Here is a 26,471-nt window from a genome sequence, read left to right as displayed (position 1 = left end):
CTTTCATGTCAAATTTTTACATTTTATCAATAAATTTAGAATAATAAGGCACTAGGGCTGTTAACAATCATATGAAATGAGTATCAAAAAAAAAAAAAGACAAATGCAGACGAAACACAGAAGCTACATCTGAAGTGACATTTAGATGCATTTACACAGACTGTTTAATGCAGCTCAGACGCAACACAAATGCTTTAATATTGCAAAATTACTGCACAAGTAATGTTATGAGATTAGTGTTTTAAAGATTTTTTTGAATATACAAATATTAAATGTTGTTAAAAAAAAATTGCAATGATACTTTTACGTATAAAACTAAACTAGCAGTAGATGGCGGCAAGTGATGTCATTGAGTGAGTTAGATTGAGTCATTCATTAAAACGATTTGTTCGAATGGCTAAATCATTCACGAATGACGCAAATGACTGTCTTTATGCATGGCTCACTGAATCATTAACTCATCCGATTTGTTCATAAATGCTGAATCATTTAGAAGCACTGCTCAGAGATTGCTCAGATGTTTTTTGGAACTGTTTTCGTCAGTCAATTTTGTGTCTAAAATGTAAGACCTTGCTGTCAATACATTATCATGTCGCCATTTACACTGAATCTAATAAAATCAGAATCATTCTCACCAAAGTTTTGGTGCTTCCGTATTTTTTATTTTTATTTTACTGATGTATTAATCAGGCTACTTGTCCAGCCGGGCAAGTAAAATAATCCTACACTTGCCCCTTCAAAAAATCCAGTTCTCTCGGACAAGCTGACAAGCATTAATGTCAGGCCTTGACTTTGTGTCAGGCCTTGACTACAGTTTTTGTAGCCCTCCAAATAAGTGTGCTTCAGAGTCTCATTTTGTCCCTCGATACCATTGTTGGTGTAGATGGTCACTCTCAGACTTTCTCCTCTGAAGACACGAACCCATCTCTGATTTAGAAAAGACAATAGTTGTAAATGCTCACTCCTTTCAAAAGTTAAAGATGCTGTATTTCAAAATGGAACCCATTGATGTGAGAATAATGCAAAGTAAAAATTAGTCTTTCCATAACAGCATGGAGATATGCTTACTTTGGTTTGGGGTAGCCATTTATTGGAGAACCACCTCCTCAGTTTCTCATTCTCCTGCCACGCTTTAGTATGTTGGAGCAGAAGGAGACGTTGCGCAAACTCCTCCTCTGTGGGTGAGTCTGCAATAGACCTGAGGAGAGGGAGCACCTCTTCATGGCAGACATTGTCTTTTCTCGTGGTCCACTCCACCCAGGCTTTTTCTCTGTGAAAGTCACACAGGAGAACTTTGGACTCTGTAGTTAACACAAACATACCAATACGAATTACATTAGAAATACACAGTGCAGTTCATATTCAGATAATGAACAAGACTAAGTTAAAACCTACTATAGGATGGGCCATGTATGGGCCAATTTACAAGTTACATGGCATGGGTTATGAGTGGCAGTCTCTATAATATGAATTCCTGGATATTAAATGTTCAACAGCAATTGTCTGTCGTGGTCCTAGTAATATAGCCTAGCATATCACATTAAACTTTAAGAATTTATGCACAATGAAGATCCGACGAGCATAGGAAGAAACAGTGTAATAGGCAGTAGCCTGTTTTGAAACTCAGACTCAAAACAATATGCATTGCCAGTTTCTGGGTGCAGGCAACATGAAGGAAAGTTTAACATTGTTCATTTGCATATACTACAACATCTGTAATGATACAAAGCTTGTTGAAAATCAGCTAGGTACTTCTTTAATGATTAATTATTACCTTGGAACTCCGCCTCCAGTGCACCAATTTCCGCCTCACTGAAATCAACCAATAAGTGGCTTGGCTTCCAATCAGGATTCCACTCCTTAAACACAGCAAGGTCCTCCCTAATGTCAGCTGTTGTTTCTGTTTGTGTAACAAAAACACCAACCACAGCGTAGTGAATGTTTGTGCGAACACATAGAAAGAAAAGGGGCACAGAGTACCGACAGGTGCGGTACGTAGCATCAAGGAGGCACATCTGTTGCCCATACAGATGAAGCAGCCTCTGCTGCCATGTGGTCTGCAGGCAGAAAAGCAGCTTAGTGGAGTTGCTGTCATCATCTTCCTGACTGGATCGGTATTTGATCAGACAGTCATTGCATGTTGTCCAGTTGTCTACCAGCCCCTATAAATTCATATAACAAAGCTTGTCTTAATATAGGCACTGGGATATTAGCATTGTTCACAACCTAGTTATTTTAACTAATTCGAAGTGAGTGACATACATGATTCAGTGTATATTAAAGCATATTAAAGCCATATGCAACCAATGTTGCTTCAATCCTATAAAAATATCTCCTAACATCTAAATTACCTGCAGATTGACTTGGTCAATGCTTGACTGCCTTTTGCTGTCCTTTGTTGCCTTAATTATATTCCTGATATCTTTGTCAAGGGGGTAAAACCTCCTCCTTGTGGGTGGAGGGGGAGCCTGTCCTTTAAACAGCTCAGATACAAAGATGGAAAAATGTCTCCTGACTTCACTGACTTTCTTAGCACCAGCCAATGCTAACTTCTCTATGTGCTTTTCCACCCTAGTGTCCACTGGCTCACAGACCTCAGCTGCCTAAAGTGATCAATAATGTCATGTAACCTTTATGGAATGGTTGTAACCCTTTGACATTGTAATTCTTCATGTAAACAGATCTCCAATTAACCATTAGTCCTAAAAATAAATTATTGCTGACTTCTCAAAAGAACTGCAACTGACCTCTCCTACCACAGGATGGTTTTTGTGTTCCTTGATCCCTGGGAAGCATGCAACATATTGTTCCTTAAACTTCACTGCTGATGGATTTGTTGTTAAAGCACGTTTCAGACACCCAGCACTCTCCTTCATCTGTTTATGAATGTCATCAGTTATCTGAAAAAAACATACAATACCACCTAATTTTCTAACTTTTAGGCACCTATACCCATTTTGATTTTCCCCTTTACACTGTGTGCATTGCTTTCTTTCTCCCTCACTCTCATCTCTTTATTACCATCTCTCTGACTTTTGGTTTTCTTCACATAACTAACATACTGATGCTTTCATTACATCCACACACGCATGGCATTACATACTATATTCACATTCCCCAAGACATTTAATATTTTTAATTAAAGCTAAAAAGTTATATTTATATAAAACTGAAACTTTGTTGTTTGGGTCCCTTAATTATGTTACAAAGTAGAACGAGCCGGTTGTAACAACATAGACATATTTAGCTCAATCACTGAATAAATATAAATATACACCTTGTAATCAGGGAATCTGATTAGATGAACCACATATATTCTGTCTGGGCAGTCCTGTTTCTTCGAATCTTGAAGAAGACGTCGCCTCTCTTTATAACAATGGTCTGAGTGGTTATCAAGCTAAAGACAATGAACAATATACAGTACGTTTTGTTCATGCATTCTGACTCTCCACATAGGAGTAGCCACTGTCTAATTGATATGTGAGGCAAAGTGAATGCAGGCTAACTGTTTTTTGACATACCAGTTGTAGTTGTCTTGTCTGTTTTTCATGTTTGTGCTTGTCTATCCCTTGGTGACAAGAGTAGACCCTCCTTCCCACCACCATGAAGGGTATCCTGTCAAAAGGAACATATTGAAGATCCCACATAATTTTTTTGGATCCTGGTTTGGGGTCTGTAAATGTAAGTTAACTACAGTAACTCGGTGTTCTCAGCGTAACATCTAACTTACTTAGCTAAGAAGGCTCATTTGAAAATACAACATAAAACCTGACTGATTTAAATCTAGTCATTTCAGAGCAACGAAAACTCACCGTCCACACCAAAAGCCTTGTCTTTTGTCGAAATGACAAATTTTGTCATAGTGTCCTCCTCGAAAATATTTAGACTACTTTCAAAACATCCCTTTGAAGGGAATCGTTGATAACCTGTCGCCATTTCTCCTGTTTGTATTCGCCATGAGATTTCGCAAAAAATTGCGTCGCTTCCGGCCATAGCTGTATCCCTTCTAGCCACAACCATTGTTGTGATTCAAACACCGATTCTTGATTTCTGTGTGACTGAATGATACACTATTTCAAAATGTGATAACACTTTACAATAAGGTTCATTAATTAAACATTAATGTATTAACTAACATGAACTAACCATGAGCAATACATTTATTACTGTATTTACTAATCATTGTTAACGTTAGTTAATGAAAATACAGTTGTTCATTGTTTGTTCATGTTAGTTCAGTGCATTAACTAATGTTAACAAGATTTTAATAATGTATTAGTAAATGTTGAAATTAACATTAACAAAGATTAATAAATGCTGTATAAGTGCAGTTCATTATTAGTTCATGTTAACTAATATAGATAACTAATGTTAACTAATGAACCTTATTGTAAAGTGTTACCCAAAATGTTTTGTGCACAAACTGTTTTCAAAATCCTTCATATTGGTTGTCACAACACTGATGGATCTCATGCTGTAGAATCATAATTAGGGCCTGAGCACCGATGGTGTGAGGACCCTATTGTAATTGCTCGGTCAATTATTCTTCTTCTCCGAAATGAATTGCATTTTTGAGGGCCTAAACATGCTTGAAAACTCATGAAACTCTGCACACGTTGCAGAAGTGGTAAAAATTTACATCTGATATGGGTTTCAGAATTAGCTGTGGAAAAATGGCTCGATAGCGCCACATACAAAATTTCAATTAAGCGCCCTTCGCGCTACGTTTCACGGACAAGTATGAAATTCGGTAGACACATGTAACAGCCCAATACCTACAAAAAAGTCCCTGGGTGCAAAATCTGAAAACCCAACAGGAAGTGAGATATTTTGAATTTTCTCTGCAAAATTTTTGCAGTTTTTGCCATTTCCAGACGTTGTACTTTAACAAACTCCTCCTAGAGCTTTAATCAGATCAACATCATATTTGGTCAGTGTAATCTAAAAATTACCTTTAACCTTTGCAACGTTAAATTGCGAAGATCTTGGGTTTTCACTGAAGGGCGTGTCCGTGGCGGCCTGACAAATTTCAATGTTTCGCCATGAAACAGGAAGTCGTTGTAACTCGGGCATACAATGTCCGATCTGCCCCAAACTTCACGTTTTATTAGAGTCCTGGCCCGAAGACATCTACACAGCAATATTCAGTTACGGTCATGGTGCCACCTGTGGGCAACAGGAAATTACATGTTTTACACTGTGATTAACTCCTCATAGAGATTTAACCAGATCAACATCATATTTGGTTTGTCTAATCTTAAGGCCTTAGTGATGTTAAATTGTGAAGGTCTCTTAAATCTTTTTTAGTAGTTGTTTTGTTTGTATTGTTTTTATTGTTAAATTGTTTATTTACAGTATACAATTTGGTCAAAAAATATATATATTTTGTTTATCTTGCTATGTATTGTGATTGGAACTGCAAAATGATAAGCATCTTGTATTGTTGCTGTTGAAACATCCAGGTGTTACGTCCCCAGTCTAGGGTCAGGGAAAATAAAGTTCTTACACCAGAATTTTATTCTCTTTTTATTTAAATTTTTATATATACAACACTGCCATAACTGTACACTGTACACTTGGGTTCAATCTTTACAAGAACCAAATAAGACCTTTTTCAGTGAACAAACGGAACAGAGTAAATAAACAACAACAACAACAACAATAGTCTTTGCATTGACCTTGTAACTTGACATTAAAGTTGATTCAAACCTCTTTTTAGTGCTATGTCAGTATATTCACACTGCTGTGTTTAGGAATACAGTCAATAATAAAAATAATAGTGTTTTTATTATTTTTATAATTATTATTAGTTACTAGTTTTACACTTTAACAAAGAACTCAGAATACAGAAAACAACAACAGAACAAAAAACCAGATACAGTGCTAAGATGTCTTATTCACTTTGAAGAGTTAAACTCTCAAGCATTTATTTTGGCTGAAAACTGCAAAACCTTTAGACAGAATGTTTAGATGACAACAGGTTTATAAACACTTATCATTACAAAACTGATGAATATGCTGAAAACTTATGTTGGAAATTGTTTGAAATTAGGCAAATGTGAAAATAAAGTGATCCTGATGCACATTATGAGCGACATGCAGAGATGGAGTTTGTTTGGAGCAGCATTTAGTGCGAACTTGATCATGAGCTGTTCACATGTCTCGCTTCACTCTGAAACATGCAGCTCATCAGACTAAATCACAGCCTTCTGCGATTTGACAAGCCATATCACGATTTCAATTTTATTTTGATTAATTTTACAGCCCTATTTATTTATTTATTTATTTAAAATGTTTATAATTTAATTATTAGCTTTAAATTATCAACTCATGAACTCCCCGTAGTTCCCTCAATAACCCTTATGGGTTCTCGAACCCCTGTTTGGGAAACCCTGGCTTAAAGGGATAGTTCAAACGAAAATCAAAATTCTGACTTCATTTACTCACCCTCATGTTGTTTCACATCTCTATGACTTTCTTCCTTCTGCTGAACACAAAAGAATTTTTGAAAAATGATAGGAACCCAACAACATTGGACATTTATCAAAATATCTTTTATGTTCCACTGAAAAAAAAAAAAAGTCCTACAGGGTTGGAAGGGTGAGTAAATTATAGAATTTTGATTTTTTTTTTTTTTTTTTTTTTTTTTTTTGATGAACCAATGCAGGTGAAAGTGCATTTTAAACTAGGATAGGAGAAAGTATTTTGAGATCCAAAAAATGACATACTTCGGTCACATCTGAAACCTACATCCTGAGGCAATGGGATGACCTCCAGCATCCCCACAACCCAACATAGGACAAGTGCTTTGGAACTTGGATAGATTGGTCACATTTAAAGTGAAATTTTAAACTGACACCCTAACTCAATGTCATTACCATTCAAATCATTGGTGATGGCATTTATGAGATAGGTGTCAGTGATTGTTTTGATCTGTCAGCATTGTAGATTTTTCTTAGATACATCATCTGTGTCATCATCTTTAACTCCTGTCCTACTGAATGGCGTACTGATGTATTGTGGTTCAAGCAGATTTATTTTGCATGTTAACTGGTAAGTACATGAATTGCATGTGTCCTGAATCTGAATCACATTCTGTAGAATATTACTACACGTGCCTGGTGAGTCTGCAAATGATGCATGTATGTTGTGGGTGAAAATTTACAGGGAAGTGTTGCTTGTTATTGTGATATACTCTCCAGTACTACATAGGTGAGTCAGTACTCAAAACATCATACTGTCACTTTAAAATCTTTATTCTGTGTTCTATTTGGACAAATGTCTTCTTTTTTTCCACATGGATCTGTGCAGCCTTTGTTTCATAACATCACTTTCAAATGAATAACAGGATCAAATCCAAGATGTAGGTTGTCCTGCTAAATATAGTCTCGCATTGGCAGGATGATTATTGAGAGGAGAAAACAAGATTTCCTTGCATTTGCTACATATCCAACAGGCTAAACCATAAATAAGTTTTTGGATTTTTTTGTGAGCAACGCTGAAAATATATAACCAACTTGTTGGTGGAAACAAAAACAAACAAACAAACAAAAAACATTATGTAACTAATCTTATTATTTTGATAAAGCTCCACGTATAATACTGAAAAGATCACAATCTGCAGCTAGAGCTGATATTGACAAGATAATGTGGATGGTGCGGGTTTGTTAGAAGGTTTGCGGGAGTGTTCTGGGTGATTGTTCTGTCACTATAATGTGATGTGAATACTTCACTATGTGGTTTATTAAAAAAAAAAGTTATCCTGAACTTCTTGATTTTCAATTTCCTTCTCACTCCAAAGGTGTTCAATACTGCTGTTATATTTAAGTATATTTTGCATGTATACACCTTGCCATTGAAGTCTTTAGACTTGTCATGACCGCCAAGGAGACTGTTGATGTCAAGATCGATAATGAACCTATAGTGAATTTTGGTCTGTTCTCAGCACTGATCTCTGTATATGACAGAATTGCTCATCGAATTGTACCTCATTATTAGAAGCTGCTGGAAACATCCCACCCACCATATTAGTATTCCCAACCACCAATAAGTCAACAAATGATACATTCACCTAAAATAATACAGCGCATCAGTCAGTTTTCAGTATATAATGTCTGAAATTGTTACTTTGGACATCTGTAATGTTTATTATCAATCCACTCAGAATAAGCAATATGTAGAATTCAACACAGGTAATGGTAACTGACCTAACAAAATATAGGCCTACTTTTGTATACAGTTATGCAGGTAATATTAAACATGATCATACTGCATATATGGTATTATTAGCAGAAATTGTTTCAAATTTAGTACACAACATACTACAATACGAGCTTAACATTATGGGGCGGTTTCCCGGACAGGGTTTAAATTAAGCCAGGAGTCGGCCTTAATCTAGAATAGTTAATCGTGGTTTAAAAAATGGCTTTCTGAAACACAGATTAAGTACAGATTACTAAAACCTGGACTATGGAGTCCTGAATTAAAATAAACCATATTAATTTAAAACCAACTGTACTAATCTGAATTAGCATGAGAGAGGCTGCCTATAAAACATGGAATGAACCAAGAAAAGCTTAAAATTCATGGAACTGAGAAGCAAATCCAAGGAAAACAGCAAAAAAAAAAAAAAAAAAAAAACTTTACTAAACAAAAGACAGTCCTTTTAAAGCAACAAACTAAACATAACTTTTTTTTTTTTTACATGTGTGATGTTTGGTGTTGGCAGTCCAGAAATGATACTGGTTTAATCCAAAACACTATCCTAGTGGTTGCTTTATTATTAAAACAGTTACAAATCTTGTTAGCAGGTCCTCAACCCAAGCACAAGCTCAACACTTCACCAAAATGGTAATCTCCAAAAACACTAACATAACAGAAACTTTTAAATACCAACATAATAGAACATTAAACATAAAGAACTCTCCATTTTCTCATCTTGCTAAAAATGCATAAAGTAACACTTTATTTCAACATTTACTCTCCCAATTCAGCCCGGTGCAAAGCATGATGGGAAGTGAAAGTCCTGTTTGGGTTTTATTTCACTTTAATGGCAAAGAAAAGGACTTATTAATTGCCATTAAAGTGGAATCACTGAACATAAACATACGAGCTTGATAAAAATGCTTATTTAGAAGAAAATTTCAGACAGCACTTAGAGGCTTTTGCATCTGAAGTCTTCATATATATACATGATGTTTACATATGGTCCACAAGACAAAAAATAGCTGAATTCATTAAAACGACCCGCTCACAAGTTTGTGAACCCTTGATTCTTAATACTGTGTGTGGTTACCTGGATGATCCACGGCTGTTTTTTTTTTTTTTTTTTGTTACGTGATGGTTGTTCATAAATCCCTTGTTTGTCCTGAACAGTTAAAGTAAGCTCTGTTCTTCAAAAAAATCCTCCAGGTTCTGAAAATTCTTCAGATTTCCAGCATCTTTTGCATATTTGAACCCTTTCCAGCAGTAACTGTATGATTTTGAGATCCATCTTTTTACACTGAGGACAATTGAGGGACTCAAACACAACTACTAAAAAAGGTCCAAACATTCACTGATGCTCCAGAAGGAAACACGATGCATTAAGAGTCAGGAGTGAAAACTTTTGAACAGGATAAAGATGTCCAATTTTTTCTCATTTTGTTTAAATATCTTTTCTTTTTTTCATTTAGTACTGCCATTCGGAAGCAACAGAAGACATTTAAATCTTTGCCAGAAGACAAATTAAGTACAATATTCCTTGATCTTCAAATTCAAAAAGTTTTCACCCCCCGGCTCTTATTGCATCGTGTTTCCTCCTGGAGCATCAGTGAATGCTTGAACCTTTTTTAATAGTTGTGTTTGAGTCCCTCAGTTGTCCTCAGCGTGAAAAGATGGATCTCAAAATCATACAGTCACTGCTGGAAATGGTTCAAATATACAAAAGATAACTGAAAGAAAACTGAAGAATTTTTGGGACCTGGAGGATTTTTTTGAGGAATATTGGGCAGTTTAACTGCTCAGGACAAACAAGGGACTCAAGAACAACCATCACAAAACATTAAAACTGTCGTGGATCATCCAGGTAACCACACACAGTATTAAGAATCAAGGGTTCATAAACTTTTGAATGGGGTCATATTTATAAATTCAGCTACTTTTTTATCTTGTGGAATTTATGTAAACATTTCTTATTTAGGACTGTCCTGAATAAGATATTTTACATAAACAATGACATGCATTTTGTATGATCCCTCTTATTTTGTTAAATTTATTCACATTTATTCCTCGACGTGTGATTTTCCATAAAAATGCCTGTTCTTAAGGGAACGAGGGTTACCTTTGTAACCGAGACGTTCCCATTCAGTCGGTCACGTTCGACATACGTCGGACAGACCGACGAAAAGGAATCCCTACCAAAGCGCCACGGGCGCTGCCCCCTTCCAGTGCTCTGTGCAAGCCTCCTGCACCCCCTTGCCCATTCAGAAAGACTATTGGATAACACTGGGAAAGCATACCCTTTCACTGGGAAAGGAACGCTGCGGAAGCCACATCCTTCTCCGAAGGAGTTATGTGGAGATGTACACATGGACTAACCCTGTAGGGCTGCACTACATATGGAAGTTACTGGGGTGACTCCAACCTGATAAGAGGTGGGTTCTCCCAAAGGGAAAGACATGGGCTTCATTTAGAAGCAGCCGTGGAATTACACATATGGGATCCCGTAGGCTCACACATATGGTACCCAGCCTAAATCCGGTTCTCAAGGATGCAACGGAGTATAGGACTGGAGCCAGATGCTCCGCCACGTCTGGCTGCCGAAGGGTGATCGGAGGACTCAACAGGGTCTGCCTTGTAGGGACTCTCTGGAGCAATAAGCGCATACACGCAGCGAGCCGACACTAAGCCGGGGCCTCTCCGTGTCTCTGACCGGTTGAGGTGAGAACACAGGAGGAGACCGGCTCAACATGAAGGCTATAGAGTCTAGCGCCACGAGCCAGTGCCCAGGAGGATGCAACACCTCTCGTCGAATGAGCACACAACCTGAGCGGGCAGGTCCCCTACCCTCTTGATAGAGGCCAATGCAACCAGCAGAAAAGTCTTCATAGACAGAATCTTTAAGTCTGCTGACTGCAAGGGCTCAAAGGGAGCATTCTGGAGTGCTCGAAGCACCAGAGCAAGGTCCCAAGAGAGTATGGAGGGAGGTTGAGGAGGATTTAACCATCTCATGCTTACCAACAGACTTGCCATCTATGTGGTTATGGTATGCGGAAATTGCGGCAACTTGAACTTTGAGGGTGGAGGGAGACAGCCTATGCTCCAACCCTTGCTGCAAGAAGGAAAACGCGACTCCGAACGAACACCACTCGACGAACAGGTTCCACTTCAAGGCATAAGCACGTCTCGTAGACGGTGCACGTGCTGAAGTGATGGTGTTAAATACCTCAGGGGGTAAGTCACCTAGAACCTCCACGTCCCGTCCAAGGACCAGACATGGAGTTTCCAGAGGTCTGGACACAGGTGACAAAAAGTGCCCCATCTCAGAGAAAGAAGGTCTTTCCTCAGAGGAACGCGCCAGGGAGGGTCTGTCGCGAGGAGCATGAGTTCCAAAAACCAGGTCCTGTTGGGCCAATAGGGCGCAACTAACAAGACCTGCTCCTCGTCCTCCATGACTTTGCACAAGGTCTGTGCAAGTAGGCTTACTGGGGGAAACGCATATTTGCGAAGGCCCCGGGGCCAGCTGTGTGCCAGTGCATCTGTGTCAAGTGTTCCCTTGGACAGGGAGTAAAACAGCTGGCAGTGAGAGGTTTCTGGAGAGGCAAACAGGTCTACCTGAGCCTCTCCGAACTCTCTCCAAATCAGCTGGACCACCTGGGGGTGAAGTCGCCACTCTCCCAGAAGCGCAGCTCGTGAGAGTTCGATGACCACACGGTTGAGCACACCGGGGATATGAATGGCACGAAACGACCTCAGATGCTTCTGACTCCAAAGGAGGAGATGGTGGGCGAGTTGCGACACGCAATGGGAGCGTAGACCACCCTGACGGTTGATGTACGCAACGATCACAGTGTTGTCTGTACGGACCAGCACGTGCTTGCCCCGTAACAGCCTCTTCAGGCGGCTCAGTGCAAGACGTACTGCTAGCAACTCGAGGCAGTTGGCGTGCCAATGCAGTTGGGGGCCCGTCCACACCCCTGACACTGTTGTACGTGGCACCCCAGCCGGTGGCAGAGGCATCTGTGAACACCACAGCATGCCGGGACACCTGCTCTAGGGGCACTCCTGCCCGAAGAAACAAGGGGTCTGACCACGGGCTGAAGGCTTGGCGGCATTCTGGAGTGATTGCCACTCAGTACGTGCCGCGTTGCCACGCCCATCTCGGGACTCGGCCATGAAGCCAGTGCTGAAGTGGTCTCATGTGAAGCAAACCAAGCGGGGTTACTGCCGCTGCAACTGCCATATGCCCCAGGAGCCTCTGAAAGAATTTCAGTAGGACCGCTGTCCTGCCCTTGAACGTATTCAAGCAGTTCAACACCGACTGAGCACGTTCCTCTGTGAGGCTGTCTGTTCGACCAAATCCAACTCCATACAGAGAAAAGAGATCCTCTGCACAGGGAAGAGTTTGCTCTTTTCCCAGTTGACCTGAAGACCCAACTGGCTGAGATGACTGAGCACCAGGTCCCTGTGTTCGCATAACTGATCCCGAGACTGAGCTAGAATGAGCCAGTCATCGAGATAGTTGAGGATGCAAACACTCTGTTCTCTCATGGGAACAAGAGCTTCCTCCACGACTTTCATGAAGACGCGGGGAGACAGGGCCAGCCCAAAGGGCAGGACCTTGTACTGATATGCCCGACCCTCGAACGAAAAGCTCAGGAATGGCCTGTGTCGAGGGAGAATCAAGACATGAATGTACGCGTCCTTCAGGTCAATCACTGCAAACCAATCTTGAGGACGGATGCACTCGAAAATGCGTTTCTGCGTGAGCATCTTGAACGGTAGCTTGTGGAGGCTCCGATTCAAAACTCACAGGTCCAAGATCGGTCATAACTCACCGCTTTTCTTGGGTACAATGAAGTAGACCTCATATCAGCTGGAGGGACCGGCTCTATTGCGTCCTTCTCCAGTAGGACCACGATCTCCGCATGCAAGACATGGGCGTCATCAGCTTTCACTCAAGTGAAGTGGATGCCCCTGACCCTGGGGGGATGACGGGTGAATTGAATCGCATAGCTGAGTCTGATAGTCCGAATGAGCCAGCGAGACAGACTGGGGAGTGTTTGCCAGGTTCGAAGAGACCATAAAAGTGGGACCAAGGGGACCGTAGGCGTAACCGCAGCTGGGCAGCGGGGTGGAACGCAGGGAAGCGGCTCGGGGGGCTCGCTTTGTGAGGCGGCCTGTAGCGGGTCTGAGTGTGCTGTGCAACACTTACCTGGTTCCACGGTTGGACAGAAGGTGCAGGAGAGGCTTTGGTTGCCTTCTTGAACTGCTGCTCGCTGGCGATAGAAGAGGGGATTGAGAGTGGAGAGGGTTCTCTCCTCTCACTGCTCTCCGAGCCCTCTTCGGACCCAGAGATGATGGAAACTGCTTTTTTTTTTTTTTTTTTAAATTTGGGTACTGAATACCCACAGAAACAGAAACAAAATGAAACAAAGGATTTACCACCCGGCCCTCCTCGGGGGGAGGGAGTGGTGCGGTCACCATCTCCCGAAGAGAAGTCCCATCCATCTCCGGGTCGCCCGTTCTAGGGCCTCTTGCTCTTGGCTTTGCCGCCCTTCTTGGGGACCCTGCTTGCGACCGGCTCTGACGAGTGCTTACAGGCCTGGGAAGGGAGACACGGCTCCCCCCGCCAGGTGGAGTTAGGTCACAGTTGCATAGCAACGGCCCGCTCCTCAGGAGGGATGCGCATGTAACCCTTCGTCGCACCGCCATCAAGGGTCAACCAGCCCGCGCCACCCCGAGAAACCCATCATCCAGCCGCGAGGGCTCGGGACATGGTGGAGGGTTCCACACAAGCCCATTAATTAAGCAATAGCTGTTAATTGAGCAATAGCTTTACTGTTCCCAATTCAGATCCGGAGATGATGGCAATGCTTTCCTGGGCCGCCAACAGGGTCGGGCTTGTGTGGAGCCCTCCACCATGTCCCGAGCGCCCTCACGGTTGGATGATTGGTTTCTCGGGGTGGCACGGGCTGGTTCTCAGCCATTCACCCCGGTTTCTTTCTTTCCGGAGGTGCGTGAGGAGCTCACCAGTATGTGGACAGCACCTTTTACTGCCCAAAACCGCTCCAGTGGCTCTTTCTCTCCAGAGAAGTCTGGATCACCCTCCGATGCAGCTATCGACATCCGGTCATCGGGGGGAGCTCCGAAGGATACGGCTGGTGCACACCTTTGAGATGGCCCAGCATGCTCCCTCGGCAGCTCTACTGGCTGCGGAGTGCAGGAGGAGTGAGGGTTCCTAGGGGGTTGGTTCCCTGAAGGACGCACGCTCACTGTGATACTCACATCACCAGTACCACTGCCTGAAGCAACCCTCTGAGAAGGATTTGGATCAAGGCAGCTGTACCGGGACTCTGCCCCTTTGCAGGAACTGGTGTCTCGATTGAAACTACACAATGGGTACATGACTCATCCACGAACACTGCCTCAGCGTGCTCTAAGCCCAGAAACATGATACAGTGCTCGTGACCATCCCTCGGCACCAGGTAACGACTGCATCCAGAAACACACAAGTAGAATATCATCTTTAAAAAGACACAAGCTCTTTTAGGGACTTGCTCTTTAAAAGTCCTGAAGCATGCAGGGGAACGGCCGCAGCGACACAGACAGGAATGTATGCAGCCTGTCGTGTGCTTTCCTCTCTTTGAAGGCACTCACCTCTTACCAGCCGTAAAAACGGCTTTTCAGTGCTCAAAAGCGCACCGTACCAGCCATGAGAACAGCCTTCTCATGCTGTCAAAACAGTTATTGCTCAATTAATGGCAAACGAAACACAATGATAATAAACAGAAAATAAAGAGAGGCTTTCCACCCCACTGCTGTGCTGTACGCCTGCACTTAACTAAAAGAGAAGTTCAGCCAAAAAGCTTGACTCGTCTACTAGCAGACGCTTGCTTGCAGAGAACAGGAACATTCACCGTTCGGCTCGGAAGCGAAAAGCTGAAGATGCAACGCACCTGCTGCTCATTAAATACCTGCGCTGCGTGGCAGAGCAGCTGCTGCATATGACTGCATGCCAATGTGCATTGGCTCGTTTTAGTTACACTCGAAGCAGATTGGGCTCTCTAGCAAAATTCCTATTCGTTGGTCTGTCCGACGTACGTTGAACGTGACCGACTGAATGGGAACTTACGTTTTTGACGTGCGTTTATCAAAACGGCTTTTGTTCGGACAAAAAAAGGCTCATTATGAACGTGTAAACAGGTAAACCAAACAGGCAGTGCAAACGTGTGTTTGAAGTGTCCAACAGGCGAAAAGAACTTACTCTTTCCTTGTTCTCAAAATTGCACGTCAAAAGCATGTGCTCAGTTTTTAGGACTTAAGTCTGTCAAGTTTTTGTCCACTATAGGTTTAGGACTCTTGTATTATCATTAAACCCAACCAAAAAAACATGGAATCATTGAAGATAAATTTGGCAGAGGATTATAATTGTTGAGTTATTATAATCCGGTATAATTAAGTTTAAAGAAAAAAAAAGAAAAAAAAAAGACAGCCTTGCATATGAAAACATTAAAGCAACCCAAATGCTGGGTTTGTCCGTTTTCAACCCAACTTGGGTTGTTTTTAACCCAGCATGTTTTAGAGTGCAATATTGACTGATTTGTTTTAGTTCCAAACAAAGATTACAGCAGAACCATCATCTCACAGAAGTGAATTACAGAGAACAGAATTACAGTCATAAAAACAACTATAGTGTGTTCATGTAAGTGTCAGGCATGATGCACACATTTAGATTTTTGATATTTATTAAAGTAAATAAGGGCCTATATGGTAGTTAAAAAATAGCAATATGTAAACATGATTTGGCTATTTATTTCTATTAAATATCAAAAATCTAAAAGATGTGCATCAAGTCAAGTCAAGTCACCTTTATTTATATAGCGCTTTTTACAATGTAGATTGTGTCAATGCAGCTTTACATTGATAACTGGTACATTATTTGGCTGCACAGCAGCTCTTAAAAGAATAGTGTCAATGCAGGCAGATCAAAGCACTGTTGAATATCAAATGTCAAGTCAAATGTCAAGTGTCCCCAACTAAGCAAGCCAAAGGCGACAGCGGCAAGATACCCAAACTCCATCAGGTGACATCAGGTGGCAGACAAGTGGCAAATAGGTGTTTAAATGGAGAAAAAAAACCTTGGGAGAAACCAGGCTTAGTCGGGGGGCCAGTTCTCCTCTGGCCAACAGTGCTTTGTTACGATTCAGGTAGCTATCATAAGTCCGACAGGATCGCAACATTCAAAGTATTTATTCCGGTTCCATCCAATTGAGGATTGTGTTCATCACGGCTGTTGAGGAACTGTGTCTTGGCTGTCGTGTCGATGAGGCCCTCAGAGTGGATGATCTAGTTGACTCAATCTCTGCTGATACTTCAGGGCTGCGTTGTGGTCGTGTCAAGGCGCAGGTCCTTGGTCTCACCTGGATACGGCCCGGATCCGGTTGACTACGGTGAACCTCGGGATAACCAGAAAGACTAATATTAGCGTAGATGCCATTCTTCTTCTGATGTAACGAGTACATCAGGTGTTATAGGAAGTGTTCCCGGTTCCGGCTGACCTAATTTATGCAGCCTAATAATCCTTTAACAGATTTGAAAATATAAATTGGTAATGTGTTATGTGTATGCCAGGTTAAAGAAATGCGTTTTTAGTCTAGATTTAAACTGACAGAGTGTGTCTGCTTCCCGAACAATGCTAGGAAGATTGTTCCAGAGTTTAGGTGCCAAACAGGAGAAGGATCTACCGCCTGCGGTTGATTTTGATATTCTAGGTATTATCAGCTGGCCTGAATTCTGAGATCGCAATAGACGTGAAGGACTATAATGAATTAGGAGCTCGCTCAGGTACTGGGGAGCTAAACCATTTAGTGCTTTGTAAGTAATTAGCAAGATTTTAAAATCTATACGATGTTTAACAGGAAGCCAATGCAGTGTTGACAGAACTGGGCTAATATGGTCATACTTCCTAGTTCTAGTAAGAACTCTAGCTGCTGCATTTTGTACGAGCTGTAGTTTATTTATCAGGCGAGCAGAACAACCACCCAGTAGAGCGTTACAGTAATCTAGCCTTGAGGTCATGAACGCATGAACTAACTGTTCTGCATTTTTCATTGAGAGCATATGTTGTAGTTTAGATATATTTTTAAGATGGAAGAATGCAGTTTTACAGATGCTAGTAACATGGCCTTCAAATGAAAGATTGGTATCAAAGAGCACACCCAGGTTCCTAAGAGACGACGAAGACTTAACAGAGCAGCCATCAAGTGTTAGACAGTATTCTAGGTTATTACGTGAAGAAGTTTTTGGTCCAAAAATTAGAATCTCTGTTTTTTTCTGAATTTAGTAGTAGGAAATTACTGGTCATCCAATTTTTTTATATCAGCTATGCATTCTGTTAATTTTGTGAATTGGTAAGTTTCGTCAGGGCGCGAAGAAATATAGAGCTGAGTATCATCAGCGTAACAGTGAAAACTAACGCCATGCTTCCTAATGATATCTCCCAAGGGTAGCATGTACAGAGTGAACAGCAACGGTCCTAGTACTGAGCCTTGCGGTACTCCATATTGAACTTGTGATCGATATGACATCTCTTCGTTTACTACTACAGACTGATAACGGTCAGATAAGTATGATTTGAACCATGACAATGCAATTCCACTAATGCCAACATAATTTTCGAGTCTATTTAAAAGAATATTGTGATCAATAGTGTCAAATGCAGCACTAAGATCCAGTAACACTAATAGAGAGATACAATCACGATCTGATGATAAGAGCAAATCATTAGTAACTCTAATGAGAGCAGTCTCAGTACTATGGTACGGTCTAAATCCTGACTGGAAATCCTCACAGATACTATTTCTTTCTAAAAAGGAACATAGTTGTGATGATACTACCTTTTATAGTATTTTTGACAGAAAAGTGAGATTTGAGATCGGCCTGTAATTGACTAATTCTCTAGGATCAAGATGTGGTTTTTTAATAAGAGGTTTAATAATAGCCAGCTTAAAAGTTTTCGGTACGTATCCTAGTGATAAAGATGAATTGACGATATTAAGAAGAGGATCTATAACCTCTGGAAGCATTTCTTTCAATAGCTTAGTCGGTATAGGGTCTAACATACATGTTGTTGATTTTGATGATTTAACAAGTTTAGACAATTCTTCCTCTCCTAAAGCAGTAAATGAACTGAATTTTTCCTCAGAGACACTACAATGCACTATCTGACGCGATACTGTAATAGACGGTTGCATGGTTATAATTTTTTCTCTAATATTATCAATCTTGCAAGTAAAGAAGTTCATAAAGTCATTACTGCTGTGCTCTTTGGAAACATCAGAAGTTGAAGCTTTATTTCTTGTTAATTTAGCCACTGCATCAAATAAATACCTAGGGTTGTGTTTATTTTCTTCTAAAAGTTTTGAAAAATAAGCAGATCTAGCAGATTTTAAGGCCTTTCTGTACTCAATCATTCTCTCTCTCCACGAAATGCGAAATACTTCTAGTTTTGTTTTCTTCCAGCTGCGCTCCATTTTTCTGGCTGCTAACTTTAGGGCCCGAGTGTGCTCATTGTACCATGGCATTGGATTAATTTCCTTAATCTTTTTTAAGCGCAAAGGAGCAACTGAGTCTAATGTGCTGGAAAAGACAGAGGCAATAGTTTCTGTTACAACATCGAGGTCTTCTAAGCTTTCTGGTATGCTAAGGCGATGAAACTGATCAGGAAGATTATTTATAAAGCGATCTTTAGTGGTAGAAGTGATGGTTCTACCATATTTATGGCATGGAGGCAGTTTAGCCGCCTTGACTAAATGTAGTATACACGAGACTAGATAATGATCTGAGATGTCGTCACTCTGCTGCAGAATTTCAACAGCATCAATATCGATTCCATGTGACAATATTAGATCTAAAGTATGATTACGACAATGAGTGGGTCCTGACACATGTTGTCTAACACCAATAGAGTTTAGAATATCTGCAAATGCCAATCCTAATGCGTCTTTCTTATTATCTACATGGATATTAAAATCACCAACAACAAGGACTTTATCTGCAGCCAATACTAACTCCGACAGAAAATCAGCAAATTCTTTGATAAAGTCTGTATGGTGTCCTGGTGGCCTGTATACAGTAGTCAGCACAAATGTCAACCTACATAATGTTACGTAAAGTACCATTACTTCGAAGGAATTATATTTGAAAGACTTTTGACTAATACTGTAAATATTACTATAGATTACAGCAACACCTCCCCCTTTGCCTTTCTGACGGGCATTGTGTCGATAATCATAACCTTGAGGACTAGACTCAGTTAAAGTAATGTAATCGTCCGGTTTTAGCCAAGTTTCTGTCAAACACAGCACATCTAGATTATTATCTTTGATAATATCATTAACAATAAGTGATTTTGAAGAAAGGGATCTAATATTTAACAACCCGAGTTTTATCACTTGTTTAGCATTATTATCTCTATTTTTTATTTGTTGAACATCAATTAAATTTTTACCATTAAATGAGTTTGGAAGTTTTTTGTTTTTACTAATTCTGGGTACAGACACAGTCTCTATTTGAAAATATCTAGGTGTAAGAGTTTCTATGTGTTGGGAGTTATCTGAATTTTCTGACTTCTGTAACGTGAGGCAGCTAGCAGACGGTCGGTTTAGCCAGTCTGTCTGCTTCCTGACTTGGGCCCCAGTTTGTCATGTTTCAGTTCTAAGACTATGTGCCATATTACTAGAGAGAAGAGCAGCACCATCCCGGGAGGGATGAATACCATCTCTTTTCAACAGGTCAGGTCTGCCCCAAAAACTTTTCCAATTGTCTATGAAACCTATATTATTTTGCGGACACCACTTAGACAGCCAGCCATTGAGTGATGATAATCTGCTAACTATCTCATCACTCCGACGAACAGGAAGGGGGCCAGAGCAAATTACTTCTCCTGACATTGTACTTGCGAGTTCACACACCTCTTTAATGTTAATTTTAGTGATCTCCGACTGGCGAAGTCGCACATCATTAGTGCCGACGTGAATAATAATCTTAGAGTATTTACGATTAGCATTAGCCAGCACTTTTAAATTTGCTTTGATGTCAGGTGCTCTGGCTCCCGGCAAACATGTGACTATGGTGGCTGGTGTCTCTATTTTCACGTTCCGTGTAATAGAATCGCCAATAACTAGGGCACTTTCAACAGGATTCTCAGTGGGTGTATCACTGAGTGGGGAGAACCTGTTTGATGTTCTTATTGGAACGGAAGAGTGGTGTTTTCCGCGGCTAGGCCGCCTCACCGTTACCCAAGTGCCCTGCTGCGAGGGCTCTACAGCCGGAACCGAACAATGTACAGAGTTCACTAAGCTAGTCGCATCCAAAACAGTATCTGAAGCCCTTGCATTCTTACTATCCTCGATTAAAGTTTGGATGCGTGTCTCTAATTCTGAGATTCTCTCTGTCAGCCTGACTATTTCCCTACATTTATGACATGTAAATCCCTCGTCGCTGACAGAGAGAGCTATGGTAAACATGTGGCAAATGGAACAGGTAGCAATGCTGGGAGAGGATGACATGACTCACCGTGTTTGTAGACTGATCCGACTTACCACAGCTGTTTGAAGAACGCGTACCTGTCACCTACATAAACACTTTAAGGTTGGTATTATGACTAAAGCCGCGCACACACTTAATGATTGTAAGGCGATTATGAATGTAAATTGATACTTATGACTAATCGCGCTCAGACGCGTCCAGTCAGAGCCAGTTGCGTTCAGTCGGCGATTACAGTCGGTGTTCAAATTCCGTATTTAAAACTGCTTCAGTCTAAGGAAATAATCACTGTGTGTTAAGCACAGTCTTAGAATGTTTTATCTAGTCGTTAAATGTGTGCCTGGCTTAAGTCATTCTCTTCAAATGATATTGAGCTTTAAATGATGGTATATTGTGTGTATGAGCATACAGTAAGAAATACATAGCAATAGTTACAGTTTATTTTATTAAATATCAAAAATCTAAAAGGTGTGCATCATGCCTGACACCTACATGAACACTTTACAGCTGGTTTTATGACTATAAGTCATTCTCTTCAAATGCTATTGAAGTTGGAATCATGTATAGTATGACTTTGGAGATGATCCCTAAATTTGCGAATACAAAATGTCCAGTGTTGCGCCAACTTCATGCCAGTATTTCACTGGGAAACACTTAGCATCAAACTTTGCGCGTTATGTTCATATTCTGAGTGCATCTGCTCGCCTGTAGCCTATAGTAGAGTTTATATCACCAATAATGTGCACGTTTGGTCTTTTATATCACTAGTACTAGTACATTAAGCTACATTAAGTGTTTTATATCAAAGTCCCTTTCTATATCTATGGTCTTTGTTTATATGTCTCCATGGCAGGGGAATCCTGGAGTAGCTGGAAAGCGTTATAATCTCATTTGCGGTAGAGAAAGCAGCTTACATGTAGTCTATACATGTAGTCTTTCAGGGAAAGTAATCGTGAAGACATTGAATTAAACATAAACACAGCTTTTGTGTCTTTATCAGCTTTTCCGCATATATTCTGGCCCTGATAATCATCACATACACTTACCACTTGCTATATTTCTGTAAATCCGTTTTTTTGTGAAAGAATGAATGAATGATTCTCTAGCTGTTGTTTGGGTCTTCGTTAACAGCCGTAGCGGCTCCTGCTGGTGAGGACAACTAACAGCAGATGAAGATTATGCATCGGCAATCTACTGCTATTCCTGCAGTTCCCGGATGTCCAGTGTTGAATTCTCTGTCGAATTTGAACCACTGAATTTGTGGAAGCGAAATAAAATGGGCCGAAAATTGCCTGTTGAATATTTTAGGTTGTATTTTTAAACAGACTGAATATGTTGGAAGTGAATCTTAAAGGTGAATATGAATCTTCGAATTTTTTAGTAATGAAAATGTGTGTGAAACGTTTTGAATTGAAATATTCACAGCTTAAGTATACAACCATGTTGAATTCTAGCCTATAAAAAAAATGCAAGCCCTAAAAATACAATGCATTAAAATGCAAGCATGGTTAATGCACTTTTTTTTTTTTTTCAATTAATGCAATTCAACAGGCTTTTTGTTTCAATACATATAGCAAAGTCAATATTACGACTTTTATCTGCACAAAATGATGCGAGTGCACAAGTGAAGCTTGAACTAAGTTATGTGCTAATCAGAACGTTTAACTCCAGTAGACGTGCACTTCCCACAACAACACAGAGAATTCACAACGTTTTATTACAATAGTGTTCTCATTATAATGTTAAGTAAATGACAGTCCCAGTAGTTATTAATGTTGTGCATTGCTGTTTGGCTGCCAGTGGTGTGGTCTCTTCTGATTGAAGCCAACAATTCCGCCGATCTAACTCCTTTGGGATCGAATAAAATTGTAGTTCGGGGTTTCTCTGACGACTGTTAAAACAGCTAACAGCACCACATATCCCAGGCATATTGTGACCTTGTTGTGAACTTTCTGGGAGTGTTTCGTTGATCTTCCTCTGGTAGTTGCGGCTTCTGTGACCATAGACTGAAACAGGTCGCGCAGCTGTAACCGGACACAAAAATGGCGGCGATCACAGTGACGTCACATGAAACCCATGGATAGCGGACAAAAACATGACAGACTCGAGTCCTAAAAACTGTTTCGATGTCCAATTTTGATAACACGTTGTTTTCACCTGTTGGATACTTCAAACACACATTTGCACTGCCTGTTTGGTTTACATGTTACAAGCGTTTTGTCCAACTCAAAACGCACGTATTCAACGCCGATTTTTGTTATGATAAACATACGTCAAAAACGCACGTTTTTATGGCAAATCGCACGCCGATGACGCGCGTTTTGCTGTCAAATCGCACGCTTTTGACGGGTAAGTGTGCAATCAGACGTCCGACCAGGCGTATGTAAATGAAAGCTAGAGCGGCGTGGAGGTCGGAAAGACACCTGTGGACTTCGGGAGACATTTCAAGTGAGAGACTCTCCTGTTTGCGTCCAGTTTGCCGGGTCTCTTGGATACCATCCTCACGGGTTGTGGCTTAACGACACAAAGCTTCAAGAGTAAACATTAACAATCTGCATTATATAAAGTCGGATTGCTTGTGCTTGTGTTTTTAAGAAGAAATTTAAATGCCATCTTTTGTCAACGGTGAATTATCAGAGCTTTGAGGCCCAAATTATGATGTATGCTTGGAAATCTGTTTTGTGTGTTCTTTATTTGACCACCAAGATACAATAAGGATTTTATCCAGCAGTTTCCAGAGTTTTTGTCATATATTGTGCTATGTTGTGACAATGTTTGACAAAATTCTTGGGGATTTCAATATTCATGTGTGTTGTACGAATAAACCTATGTTTCTGAGTTTTTATAATTGGTGGACTCTTTTAACTTCACACAGATTGTTTTATGTCCAACCCATGAGCAAGGCCATATTTTGGACTTTTGTCTCTAGGCCTTCCTGTTTGTAATATTGAGGTTTTTATTATGGTCTGTCTGATCATATGCCTGTTATTTTTAGTGTTTTTATGCCATGCAAACCAGTTTTGCCTAAGACAGATGTTTTCTTCTCATCTCATTATGCCATCAACGGCTGTAGAATTTTCTGATGTAGGCTATATAATTCCTCTTCATTTGTGAATGTGCTTGAGTCTCCTTCTCCTGGGCCCAGACGAGCTGTTGATATTGTTTAATTCTGTTTGTTCAGATATCTTGGATGTAGTGGCCCAATATAAAGTTAGGAATCCTAAGCTTAATTCAACACCGTGGCTTAACAATTATACTTGTTCTTTGAGGCAGGAATGCAGGAAGGCTAAACGGAAATGGAGAAAGGATAATTTACAGGTTTCTCTTCAAATTATGAGGCAATGTTTTTCGGATTATCAGGCTGCTGTGAGAACTGCGAGGCAAAATTATTTTTCCAATGTCATTGCACAGAAAAGTAATGCCCCTACAGCCCTTTTCTCAATGATTAATAGACTTCTTAATATGACTGGCTGTTCTACTTTGTCTCCCTCGGTGGAATGTGAAATGTTTCGGACATTTTTTTGTTGAAAAAGTGGAGATGATTAGTGTAGTCTTACTACATTGCCGGTTGAGTCTGTATGTCCCCAGCTTGTGTCAGAGTTTTTACCTCTTTGAGCAGGTGTCATTGGCTCATCATTATTCCTTTGAAGCCTACATCTGGGGGTTGCGATGTGGTTCCTCTACGTCTTATGGTGTAATGTTATATGTTATGTCTTAGGGTGTTTAGATGGAGATGTCGTTGGGCCAAGTATTACCTCTATCATTAATAGGAGTCTTCATAATAGGATTGTTCCAATGGGCCTTAAGCAGGCGGTTATTCAGCCTAAATTAGACCCTCTAGAACTGAAGAATTACTGCCCCATCTCAAAACTACTGTGCTTATCAAAGATTTTAGAGAAGGTAGTTTATTCAGAGCTAATGTCATTTTTAAGTCAGTATGAGATCTTAGACCAATTTCAGTCTGGTTTAGGGCAGTTCACAGTTAGGCCTGTCGCGTCTCATCGTGGTTATTTGATCACGGTTATTAACCGCGTTTCAGACAACTGCGATTATTGCGCTCTTTTATAGGGGGAATCCCGAAATAGACAAGCACCAGTTAAGTTTTCGTGCAGTATATTCAGAGTCATGTGAAGCCATTCCATAGCTTAATGTGAGGGACAGAATAATATTTACATCGTTAAATTAAAGTTCACGAAAACTCGTTTTCCCCTCCGCTGCGGCTGTCAATCATTCTCCGTTCAGCATTCAAACAGCGCACCTCGTCCGGTTACGACAGTCAGCACGGTAAAACTCTCTCCAGTATGATATATTCCCATTATAATGCTTGATCTGTAGATAAAGGGCTGTAGCTTTGCATAAAATTACTTTATTTTGCTGGAGTTTATTGCTGTTTCTTTTCTTAAAGATGTCGTACTCGCTACTGGGTAGAGGTCTGCGCGAGACTGTTTTTTCGTCCCGCTAGGTTCTATTCCACACGCACCTGCTCCTGCCTAAAATTCACTCTGTGTTCACACACCATCCGCATATAGTGATTTTTCTTCCCAACCCGACGGGTCCCGCTAAATTTAGACTGTTTCCAGAATGTCGCATTTAAACTTCCCCTAAAGAAAGAGAGGGATTGGGGATAACAAATATAAAATTTTGCATAGCATATACAAGATTTTTATTTGTTATTTGTCTTATGATGCTGTCAACACCCTAAAAAATGTCAGAGAAAAAAATGTCACAAAGAATAATAGGCTAAATATCACAGAGAAAAAATAGGCTAAATTAAATAACCTACAACATGTCCCTCAAAACTATAGGCTAAGCCAAAAATACATATAAACGAAAACTGTTGGCTTACTAGCTATACTGCAAATACTGGGAGAGCCGCGGGAATGCAGACCTCTATACTGGGTGTCTGTCACACAGCACAAGGACTATGAAAGAATTGGCATCAAATGCACAATAACTGTGAAGAAACAAATGATCAGTAAACTGTGGACAGATACTAGGATTTGTGCGCTCGACATTTCTTCGCTTCGTGACGTGAACTTTTCAATGTGCACTTGCGCACTGTGATTCTGTTGCTTTAAGCACATCATTCTGCACCCTGGATGTGCATAAGCATTTGTGCCACTTTATTTTAACGATCTAAGCGCATGGTCTAAAGTGCACGGTGCAAGTGCACTTAGGGCATGTCCAAATCCACTTTTGCTAGTTTAAGGACGGGAAAAATGGTTGGCGCGCCCGGCGCATGGTCTAAAAGGGTTGGCCCTTTTCTCTTAATGAGTAATGGCTGTGTTTTGTGTGTAACATGCAATAAACCAATCAGAGTCTCTTCTCCCATTCCCTTTAAAATCCAGTTCCGCCATGGCGGGATTTGCAAGCGGAAATTTAAAACTTAACGCTTCTGTAGTGAGGAAACAGATCTGCTCGTGTGCGAGGTTAAAACGTGCGAGCAGACCATCTACTGGACAAGCCGGATTCCACCAAAGCATTTTTATCTTTAAGCACACAATAATGATCTTTTACATTGTAATTCTTTTATTTTTAATATTTGGCATGTTTGTGTGCTGCTGCGCGTCCCTGTGTGTGTGTGTAATAAGCAGAGTGTATGTGCGTTGTGCATCCGCATATAGGCGCATATTACTAACGCCCTCTTTAAATAACAAAACAAATATTGTGCCATTGACTTTAGACCAGGTTTCAGTTGGTCAATGGCGCAGTCTATTTCAGTT

The 26,471-nt window shown here is 40.6% G+C and overlaps 3 protein-coding genes and 1 long non-coding RNA gene across 5 annotated transcripts in view; 2 read left to right on the top strand and 2 right to left on the bottom strand.

Moving 5' to 3' along the window:
• The window catches only part of LOC127494473 (uncharacterized), a 214,708-nt gene extending 196,395 nt beyond the window's left edge, over window positions 1-18,313 (top strand). Inside the window, exon 3 of the long non-coding RNA XR_007924886.1 lies at window positions 18,191-18,313. This is a non-coding gene — a long non-coding RNA (uncharacterized LOC127494473). The remainder of the gene's footprint in view (window positions 1-18,190) is intronic.
• Window positions 1-26,471, bottom strand: part of LOC127494456 (uncharacterized) — a 490,338-nt gene that overhangs the window by 160,531 nt on the left and 303,336 nt on the right. The gene's annotated exons all lie outside the window — the stretch shown is intronic.
• il1rapl2 (interleukin 1 receptor accessory protein-like 2) overlaps window positions 1-26,471 on the top strand; it is a 685,297-nt gene that overhangs the window by 376,045 nt on the left and 282,781 nt on the right. The window lies entirely within an intron of this gene.
• On the bottom strand, window positions 1,099-4,027 carry LOC127494471 (calcium-responsive transcription factor-like). The gene is made up of 4 exons (XM_051860398.1): window positions 3,813-4,027; window positions 3,522-3,673; window positions 3,278-3,397; window positions 1,099-2,900 (listed from the first exon to the last, which is right to left on the bottom strand). Exons 1-4 carry the CDS (start codon window positions 4,018-4,020, stop codon window positions 2,703-2,705), a joined length of 678 nt encoding a protein of 225 aa, XP_051716358.1. The 5' UTR covers window positions 4,021-4,027; the 3' UTR covers window positions 1,099-2,702.

This window comes from Ctenopharyngodon idella, chromosome 14 (genome assembly GCF_019924925.1).
Source record: "Ctenopharyngodon idella isolate HZGC_01 chromosome 14, HZGC01, whole genome shotgun sequence".
Lineage (NCBI taxonomy): Eukaryota > Metazoa > Chordata > Actinopteri > Cypriniformes > Xenocyprididae > Ctenopharyngodon > Ctenopharyngodon idella.
The sequence above is the reverse complement of the archived record's forward strand: the minus strand, read 5'-3'. Positions and strand labels throughout refer to the sequence as shown.

Coding starts and splice junctions, on each gene's coding strand:
- LOC127494471 (XM_051860398.1), bottom strand. CDS start 4,020: ATGGTTGTGGCTAGAAGGGATACAGCTATGGCCGGAAGCGACGCAATT. Junction 3,674..3,812: donor CAAGGCTTTTGGTGTGGACG/GTGAGTTTTCGT, acceptor TTACATTTACAG/ACCCCAAACCAGGATCCAAA. Junction 3,398..3,521: donor AGACAAGACAACTACAACTG/GTATGTCAAAAA, acceptor CATTGTCTTTAG/CTTGATAACCACTCAGACCA.